Raw genomic sequence first — 10,731 nt, forward strand, 5'->3', positions numbered from 1 at the left:
CGCTGAGATGTCGAGCGGCTGCTGTCGTCAGACCTTTTTTACAATGTGGAAATCACTCTTTTACTCCTTCATTTCTGTTTGACAAGTAGAATTGTAAGAATTAAGTAAGCATATTTGACTATTCATATTAAAATTTGTTCTACCCTTTTGTAAAAACAGCAGTTTTTACAAAGGGTTCCTGTTCCTGAGCTGGCTGCTGCTGGAGCAGTGGACAGACATTCTTTCATATGGGCGGAAGGGGGGTATTCTAATAATAAGACATTCTAATAATGTCAACCCTGTGCTACAATCTGGGAAAATGTTGTGTACTTTGAGGCCCGAATCATACTTGTTTGAAATATTCCTCAGATTGTGAAGCAAAGTGACAGGAAGTATATGAAACAACATTATCTTTAGAGACATAAGAATGGCAAGACTTTGACTTAATGTAATCGGTGGATTTGCAGGTCGAGGTGTTGTCTTCAGTCGTACATTTAAACTGGCAGATCATCTGTGTGCAAACATTCCCATTAGTTGTTCCTTCTCTAGTCAAAGACAAACCAAAAAGGATGGCTTTGGCGTGGGCAATATGTTCAACTATACAGTTATTGTATGGCATTAGTTCTTATTTCAAACAATGATAATGTAAAGAAACAGTACGCTTATTTGCTCATGCTGGAATTTAACTTGCTGCATGAAGACTGTAAACCGCTGGTCTGGTTCTGGGTAATAGTGGAAAGTGGTCACTAATGAACACGTGGTCTGTTGGTCTTGTTGGTTTGACCCGTACATGAACACGTGGTCTGTTGGTTTGACCCGTACATAAACACGTGGTCTGTTGGTTTGACCCCTACATGAACACGTGGTCTGTTGCTTTGACTCGTATATGAACAAGTGGTCTGTTGGTTTGACCCGTACATGAACACGTGGTCTTGTTGGTTTGACCCGTACATGAACACGTGGTCTGTTGCTTTGACTCGTATATGAACACGTGGTCTGTTGGTTTGACCCGTACATGAACACGTGGTCTTGTTGGTTTGACCCGTACATAAACACGTGGTCTGTTGGTTTGACCCCTACATGAACACGTGGTCTGTTGCTTTGACTCGTATATGAACAAGTGGTCTGTTGGTTTGACCCGTACATGAACACGTGGTCTTGTTGGTTTGACCCGTACATGAACACGTGGTCTGTTGCTTTGACTCGTATATGAACACGTGGTCTGTTGGTTTGACCCGTACATGAACACGTGGTCTGTTGCTTTGACTCGTATATGAACACGTGGTCTGTTGGTTTGACCCGTACATGAACACGTGGTCTGTTGCTTTGACTCGTATATGAACAAGTGGTCTGTTGGTTTGACCCGTACATGAACACGTGGTCTGTTGGTTTGACCCGTACATGAACACGTGGTCTGTTGCTTTGACTCGTATATGAACAAGTGGTCTGTTGGTTTGACCCGTACATGAACACGTGGTCTGTTGGTTTGACCCATACATGAACACGTGGTCTGTTGCTTTGACTCGTATATGAACAAGTGGTCTGTTGGTTTGACCCGTACATGAACACGTGGTCTTGTTGGTTTGACCCGTACATGAACACGTGGTCTGTTGGTTTGACCCATACATGAACACGTGGTCTTGTTGGTTTGACCCGTACAGGAACACGTGGTCTGTTGGTTTGACCCCTACATGAACACGTGGTCTTGTTGGTTTGACCCGTACAGGAACACGTGGTCTGTTGGTTTGACTCGTACATGAACACGTAGTCTGTTGGTTTGACCCGTACATGAACACGTGGTCTTGTTGGTTTGACCCATACATGAACACGTGGTCTTGTTGGTTTGACCCGTACATGAACACGTGGTCTTGTTGGTTTGACCCGTACATAAACACGTGGTCTGTTGGTTTGACCCGTACATGAACACGTAGTCTTGTTGGTTTGACCCGTATATGAACACGTGGTCTGTTGCTTTGACTCGTATATGAACAAGTGGTCTGTTGGTTTGACCCGTACATGAACACGTGGTCTTGTTGGTTTGACCCGTACATGAACACGTGGTCTGTTGCTTTGACTCGTATATGAACAAGTGGTCTGTTGGTTTGACCCGTACATGAACACGTGGTCTGTTGGTTTGACCCGTACATGAACACGTGGTCTGTTGCTTTGACTCGTATATGAACAAGTGGTCTGTTGGTTTGACCCGTACATGAACACGTGGTCTTGTTGGTTTGACCCGTACATGAACACGTGGTCTGTTGGTTTGACCCATACATGAACACGTGGTCTTGTTGGTTTGACCCGTACAGGAACACGTGGTCTGTTGGTTTGACTCGTACATGAACACGTAGTCTGTTGGTTTGACCCGTACATGAACACGTGGTCTGTTGGTTTGACCCGTACATGAACACGTGGTCTTGTTGGTTTGACCCATACATGAACACGTAGTCTTGTTGGTTTGACCCGTATATGAACACGTAGTCTGTTGCTTTGACTCGTATATGAACAAGTGGTCTGTTGGTTTGACCCGTACATGAACACGTGGTCTTGTTGGTTTGACCCGTATATGAACACGTGGTCTGTTGCTTTGACTCGTATATGAACAAGTGGTCTGTTGGTTTGACCCGTACAGGAACACGTGGTCTTGTTGGTTTGACCCGTACATGAACACGTGGTCTGTTGGTTTGACCCGTACATGAACACGTAGTCTTGTTGGTTTGACCCGTACATGAACACGTAGTCTTGTTGGTTTGACCCGTACATGAACACGTGGTCTGTTGGTTTGACCCGTACATGAACACGTGGTCTGTTGGTTTGACCCGTACAGGAACACGTAGTCTTGTTGGTTTGACCCGTACATGAACACGTGGTCTGTTGGTTTGACCCGTACATGAACACGTGGTCTTGTTGGTTTGACCCGTACATGAACACATGGTCTGTTGGTTTGACCCGTACATGAACACGTGGTCTTGTTGATTTGACCCGTACATGAACACGTGGTCTTGTTGATTTGACCCGTACATGAACACGTAGTCTTGTTGGTTTGACCCGTACAGGAACACGTAGTCTTGTTGGTTTGACCCGTACAGGAACACGTAGTCTTGTTGGTTTGACCCGTACAGGAACACGTGGTCTGTTGGTTTGACCCATACATGAACACGTGGTCTGTTGCTTTGACTCGTATATGAACAAGTGGTCTGTTGGTTTGACCCGTACATGAACACGTGGTCTTGTTGGTTTGACCCGTACATGAACACGTGGTCTGTTGGTTTGACCCATACATGAACACGTGGTCTTGTTGGTTTGACCCGTACAGGAACACGTGGTCTGTTGGTTTGACCCCTACATGAACACGTGGTCTTGTTGGTTTGACCCGTACAGGAACACGTGGTCTGTTGGTTTGACTCGTACATGAACACGTAGTCTGTTGGTTTGACCCGTACATGAACACGTGGTCTTGTTGGTTTGACCCATACATGAACACGTGGTCTTGTTGGTTTGACCCGTACATGAACACGTGGTCTTGTTGGTTTGACCCGTACATAAACACGTGGTCTGTTGGTTTGACCCGTACATGAACACGTAGTCTTGTTGGTTTGACCCGTATATGAACACGTGGTCTGTTGCTTTGACTCGTATATGAACAAGTGGTCTGTTGGTTTGACCCGTACATGAACACGTGGTCTTGTTGGTTTGACCCGTACATGAACACGTGGTCTGTTGCTTTGACTCGTATATGAACAAGTGGTCTGTTGGTTTGACCCGTACATGAACACGTGGTCTGTTGGTTTGACCCGTACATGAACACGTGGTCTGTTGCTTTGACTCGTATATGAACAAGTGGTCTGTTGGTTTGACCCGTACATGAACACGTGGTCTTGTTGGTTTGACCCGTACATGAACACGTGGTCTGTTGGTTTGACCCATACATGAACACGTGGTCTTGTTGGTTTGACCCGTACAGGAACACGTGGTCTGTTGGTTTGACTCGTACATGAACACGTAGTCTGTTGGTTTGACCCGTACATGAACACGTGGTCTGTTGGTTTGACCCGTACATGAACACGTGGTCTTGTTGGTTTGACCCATACATGAACACGTAGTCTTGTTGGTTTGACCCGTATATGAACACGTAGTCTGTTGCTTTGACTCGTATATGAACAAGTGGTCTGTTGGTTTGACCCGTACATGAACACGTGGTCTTGTTGGTTTGACCCGTATATGAACACGTGGTCTGTTGCTTTGACTCGTATATGAACAAGTGGTCTGTTGGTTTGACCCGTACAGGAACACGTGGTCTTGTTGGTTTGACCCGTACATGAACACGTGGTCTGTTGGTTTGACCCGTACATGAACACGTAGTCTTGTTGGTTTGACCCGTACATGAACACGTAGTCTTGTTGGTTTGACCCGTACATGAACACGTGGTCTGTTGGTTTGACCCGTACATGAACACGTGGTCTGTTGGTTTGACCCGTACAGGAACACGTAGTCTTGTTGGTTTGACCCGTACATGAACACGTGGTCTGTTGGTTTGACCCGTACATGAACACGTGGTCTTGTTGGTTTGACCCGTACATGAACACATGGTCTGTTGGTTTGACCCGTACATGAACACGTGGTCTTGTTGATTTGACCCGTACATGAACACGTGGTCTTGTTGATTTGACCCGTACATGAACACGTAGTCTTGTTGGTTTGACCCGTACAGGAACACGTAGTCTTGTTGGTTTGACCCGTACAGGAACACGTAGTCTTGTTGGTTTGACCCGTACAGGAACACGTAGTCTTGTTGGTTTGACCCGTACATGAACACATGGTCTTGTTGGTTTGACCCGTACATGAACACGTAGTCTTGTTGGTTTGACCCGTACATGAACACGTGATTTAAAGGGCAGAGACATTGTGGCACTATTTGTTGGTGGCAGTTTATTAATTCACCCATTGCGCGGATGAACACAGGTTTGAGATTAATAGATAGATGCTCTTTAGTTAAAGCAAATTAGGAAATCATTGTGTTGCACAGGAACAATAAATATACACTCATAAGTCATGAGATTGATATTAATCTTCTCATCTAAAGAAAGAAAGCAAGTCAGCTCTTTTCCCAAAATGTTGAACTATTCCGTTGTGGCTGCTGTCAGTTCAGAATGTGTTTGACATTCTGCTTATTGTGCTAGAAGAGTGTGTTTTATATGTAAACATTTTACACATTGTCTTTTTGATTGATGGATGTGTATATTGATTTACTGTTCAAATGTTTGTATGTTTTGTTTTCAGATCCTGTATCTTTGCTCTGCACAGTAATGAACCCCCCATTTCAGCCCAGCTCCTAGCCTTCCTCAGAGTCTTCTGCATGACAGAGGGTAAGAGACACACACACACACACACACACACTTACACACACACACACACACACACTGAAATACCTGCAGCAGGGCATTTCCCATGGAACATCAAAGCCACAAACATGGCAGCACTCTAAAAGTAAACACGCCACAGTTTCTGATGCTCCTCCGAGACTGCTTCCTGGAGAGGAGAGGAGAGGAGAGGAGAGGAGAGGAGAGGAGAGGAGAGGAGAGGAGAGGAGAGGAGAGGAGAGGAGAGGAGAGGAGAGGAGAGGAGAGGAGAGGAGAGGAGAGGAGAGGAGAGGAGAGGAGAGGAGAGGAGAGGAGAGGAGAGGAGAGGAGAGGAGAGGAGAGGTTTTTAAAGTCCATTTATTTCTCCACACTCAGGGAGACACCAAAACATCATCACATTAGTTCAGCCTCGAAAAATTACAGTAAATAAAATAAAACCAACTCTTTCGGGCACATGGCAAAAAAAACACACAACACAAACAAACCCATCTTTACATTCTAGCACACAGCTCCCCCTCATCCCCCACAGAGCAGAACCCCCCCCCCCCTACCAGAGAGAGGCAGAGAAGAGAGTCAGTCCAAAAATAACAAAGTAAAACCAGTGACTGTGACATCCTCTTTTAGCTCTTTTAACAACTTTCCCTTTCTGTACTCTCCGTAGATTTGTGATATGTTTGTTCAACCGGTAGCGCTTCCTTTCATCCAGCAGGTCAACGCCGACCAGTTTTTTAAGCATGTCCACTGATCTGATGAATTTATTAGTGTCACCAAAAAAATCGCTCACTTTAGCTGTTTTGTTAAAAGTTCTGTCCAGAAACGAGTTTATGTCCTCTAGAGAATAGACATCGGTGCTCTTTCTTATGGTTGCACTGAGAGATGCATCGTCCGACCCAGAGTCAAACCATGGCGCCTCCACAGGACACCTGGCTGTTGGAGACCCCCTGCTCTTCACCTGTACCCCCAAAGAGGTTTTTCACACTGGTGGAAGCCTCTTCCTCCATGTTCTCTATAGCCTGAGAACTGATGATCTCTGCAGCAGCAGTAACCTGCTGCTCCTCGGCTTGCTTCTGCTGTTCCTCTTGCTTGTTCCCCAGCTGTGCGTCAGTGCCACCAACAGCCGCTCACCCTGCAATCTGTCGCGGACTCGGACGCCGGTTCGCGGACTCGGACGCCGTTTCGCCAGGTCGCCATTTCGCCAGTCGTCGTTTCATTTCGCACTCGCCAGCAACCGCAGAGCCGGCCTGCTTTCTGCGTGGACACGTAAACCGCTTGTGGCCCATCTCTCCACACTCGAAACAGCGGAGCTGCCCCGAGCTGGCGTACACCATGTGTACCGTCTCCGTGCTTCACCCTGAAGGACACCTCCAGGCTCTGTGCAGGTGAGTCCAGGTACATGAACACCTGCCTTCTCAGAGACTGGACGTGCTTCAGTTTGGGGTCTTTGCATCCCAAACTCACCGTCTTTAATTCACTGGCGAATTTGCCAAACCTCCGGAGCTCAATTAAAACCGATTCACTCGGGATGAACGGTGGCACACCGGACACAGTGATCCGCGTAGAGGGCGCTGACAGCGGGGACACCTGCACATGAGTGTCCCTGACGACCACGCCGCTCTCAATCAGCTTGTACACATACATCTCTTCTTTGAGGAACACGACCACCACTCGGTTCATTCGGGACGCGAAGGACAGGTTCTTATGTCCGACCTGCTCCCCCACAGCCAGCAGCACCTATCCGGCGGCACGATCCTCACTCCCTTCTCGGAGGACGCCATTCCTCCGAGAGCACCTCGACAAACAAAGTCAGGTTATAGACTCTCCTGGTCAGCACATGAGGCAGGTACGCACCCTGTAGAAACCAGGGAAACTATCCACTAACTAATTGGAAAAACCCGCCACTCTCATATCCTCCACCACCGCTCACACTCACCGGAACCGGAAAGAGGGAGGAGAGGAAAGGAAGAAGGGAAAGGGCAAGATCTGTCCATTCCTTGGCTGGTTAATTGATCAAGGCAGGCCACCAGATGTGTGGAGGGAGCTACCAGGGGATTTACAATATTCATAGATATGAATGCAGACTGGCACCGGCGTCATAAATCCCACAAGGCCACATCCTCCTCTGTCACGGGCTCATCTTCAGGACCTGCTTGATTTTTGTGTGTGTGTGTACTTTTTATACATTTCTTTTGATTCCAGGGGAACTGAAGGACTACCTGCTGGGAGATGGAGCCGTCAATAAGATCGTCACTCTGGGTAACAGCGAGTTCCCCGTCAGCTGGGAAAATGAGATCAAGTTGTGGACTTTCCTGGAGACCCGAGCTGCCCTGCTGCTCAAGACCTACAAGACCACCTCACAGGTCGGTCGGCTGGATTTAAAGTTTAAAGGTTTATAGGATTCAAACAAACTGTATTGTACAACGGTTCAATGGCCACAATCATACGATTGTTGGATTAAAGACTCGGGAACAACACAAAAATGATAGGCTGCAGCTACCCAAATTCTGTAGTCGGAAAGATGTGGGGGCGAGTATTTTGAAGATCTGATAAGTGCTTGTTGAATATGTGAAGTTTAATTTTTTAACTGACGTTATGTTTTGCCTTGCTTCTATGTAGAGCACTTTGTAAACCCTGTTTTTAAAGGTACTATATAAATAAAGTTATTATTCTTATTATGGCCCTCCCACTTTCTTAACCTATTAAAAACGTATCTGGTCTCTTCTAGGAGGACTGCACCATGCTGGAGAAACCTGATCTATCTCTCCATTCCCGCGTGGCGATCCAGCTTCGGCTGGCCGAGAAGCAGATCCTCGAGACGGCGTCGGCCAGCGGACGTGCCAAACGCCTGCACTTTGAGAAGAAGCTGGAGGACGGCGCTCCGCTGCCTCGGTACGAGGAAAGCGATATCGCTTTGCTAGAGAATACTGACGTGGATGCAAAGCTTCCCATCATCCTACGCAAGCTTGAGGAGGTTGAAGAAGGCCAGGAGTTGCAGGTGGAGGAGCACAGTCACCTCCTCAATGGGGAGAAGGATGTGTATGGTATGGAGATGGAGGCTAATGGAGAGCCAGTACAGGAGGAGACTGAGGAGAAGGTCAGGAAAGATGCTTTTTCAACTTTGGACTCAATTGGCAGTTCAACCCAGAGCGGCCAAAGGGGCGGGGCCAGTCGAACTGAAGATGATCCCAAAGAGAACCGTGAATAAATTGATTTAACTTACTGCCATAGCCCATGCTATTTATTTATTTTTGCGTCTGTTAAATGACTCAGAAATATAGAAGCTGAAAAAATTCAAAAGAAAATCAAAGTCACAGAAGTGTTCTGATTGTATGTTCATCCAGCATGGCTTTTCTTAGTTTAATGCTGCTGAACTTATTTAAAGATGCTGCCAGTGTGATCCTTTGCCTTCTGTGCAGAACAGCTGTTGCCTACTACGAGCTTCTTTCTTTGTTACATTTGAAACTTTACATTGAAACAGCTGGAAGCCTACAGGATGGAAATAAAGTGATCGGGGGAGGGGGGAAACTGGTTCCAGCTAATTGGTCAATTCAATCCAGTTTATTTTATATAGCCCAAAATCACAAATTACTAATTATCCTCAGAGGGCTTTACAATCTGTAAACATACGACATCCCTGACCTTTGACCTCACATCAGATCAGAAAAAACCCTTTCAGGTGTAGAGAGGTTAAAAACCTGAATATGTTTTCTCCACAAAGCCAAAATGTCTCTTATCTTGTGAATTGGTTTATTACTCCGGTTTGTCTCCCTCCATGTCCCGCATGCTTTGAGTTGACAATCATATATTCTCCAGTGCATTTTGGGATGTGTTGCTGAGTTAGGACTGTCACTGCCCTCTACTCCCCTTTGTGTCTAGATGAATTGATTTCAAGATAAAAGGATCCGTTTATGAGAACACTTTTTCTCAATTGATGCTAAATGTAATGGTTCAGCATGATGGGACAAAATAGAAGCTGGCTTTTCCTTTGTTAATGAAAATGTTAGTTTTTACCATCAAAATGTACGGAAGAAACATGGACTAATGTTTTACTGTGTGTTTTAAGAAGTATATTAATGAATGTACCCAGTTTACGTTGCAGTGATTATTTGCAGATGTGATGAGTGACCCAGTGATGCTGCACTGAGGACGCAGTGACACTTTTAGTGAGTTCTCTGGTTGGAAGCTGTATTTCAACATGACACTTTTTGTATGAAAAATACTGAGCAGTGTCGGTAAGATCTTGTTTTAATCATGATAACTTTAACTCTCGCACTGAAGAGCCACGACTGCCTGAGTCCCTGACAGCCAATACATCTTCGAGAGAAATGTGCAATGTTGGCTATAATTTCAATCAGCCTTATTGTAGAAGATTCTAGTTCAACCCATTTACTCAAACCAGTAATTTGGTTGTGAATAAGTCAAGTGTAATTCCAACGTCGTAACCATTAACCCATTACTTTACTCTTCTACAGGTTTGTTTATAGTGTTACTGTATGTAGCTCAATGGCATTACATGAATTATTTGGATTGATAAAATATTCTCACGTGAATAATTTTTTTTGGAGCCTTTGACCACATTTCCGTCGTCATGAAGTTGTTGGTCAAGATGTCCTCCCATCACTTGGGTCAGGTGACAACAATAAGCGGCGCCCTAATGGCGTCAACGCAGTAGAACCGCATGGCACGCTGTCCACTTTGAGTTGTGTCTCAAAGGGACCCAACACAAAGCTGTGGTGGTGTAAAGGGAGGGGGGAGGGGGGAGGGGGGGCGGGGGGCACTTCCTGTGCTGAAGCCAGGCGCTGGTTCTGCTGAGCTGTCCGCTGCCAACCAGCAGAGACCATTTCACAACTGATCCATGAGCGAAGCTCCATCACGTGATCAGCATTAAAATAAGAGTGGTTGGCTGCCACAACACTGTCACTGGGCATCATATATTTCAGATTCATATGTATGAATATATGGTGGAATGGAAAACCACCCTTGGTATTGAGTATAACATGTCACTAGAGGCTCTGAGTGGGCTCTAAATATCCTGGCAGGCCTTCGTATCACCTTTTGATGTCCTGGATCTGCTCCAGACGGCCTCTGACTCCATGACGTTGACCCCTTCAAGTCCATGTCTCAGTCGGGGTCAAAGGAGGACATTCCCATCAGAGACTCCAGAGGTTTCCTTCTCCAGCCAATATGCAACCACCTGTCACATGATCATGTGCCATATTTACTGTTGGTCACATGATGACATCTAAACCAACTTTAAGCCAAAAAGATGTGGTTAAAAGCCCCTGAAAACAGGAATACGTGCACCTTTAGTGTTTTTGAGCTTTAACACCCTGTAGAACTGCAGTAGAATAGAAGTGTTTCACTGCAGCTTCAGTCAAGGTGAGCAGTAGTTGCA

The 10,731-nt window shown here is 46.0% G+C and overlaps 1 protein-coding gene across 3 annotated transcripts in view; it reads left to right on the plus strand.

Annotated features, from left to right (window-relative positions):
• Positions 1–9,666, plus strand: part of setd3 (SET domain containing 3, actin histidine methyltransferase) — a 28,137-nt gene extending 18,471 nt beyond the window's left edge. For all 3 annotated transcript variants that reach the window (XM_034563262.1, XM_034563263.1, XM_034563264.1), the window contains 3 exons: positions 5,260–5,345; positions 7,536–7,696; positions 8,062–9,666. In XM_034563262.1, coding sequence (XP_034419153.1) covers positions 5,260–5,345; positions 7,536–7,696; positions 8,062–8,541 — 727 coding nt within the window. In that variant the 3' untranslated portion in view covers positions 8,542–9,666. The remainder of the gene's footprint in view (positions 1–5,259; positions 5,346–7,535; positions 7,697–8,061) is intronic.
• Positions 9,667–10,731: the final 1,065 nt, after the last annotated feature.

The sequence above is a fragment of the Cyclopterus lumpus genome, chromosome 22 (assembly GCF_009769545.1).
Source record: "Cyclopterus lumpus isolate fCycLum1 chromosome 22, fCycLum1.pri, whole genome shotgun sequence".
NCBI classification, from domain to species: domain Eukaryota; kingdom Metazoa; phylum Chordata; class Actinopteri; order Perciformes; family Cyclopteridae; genus Cyclopterus; species Cyclopterus lumpus.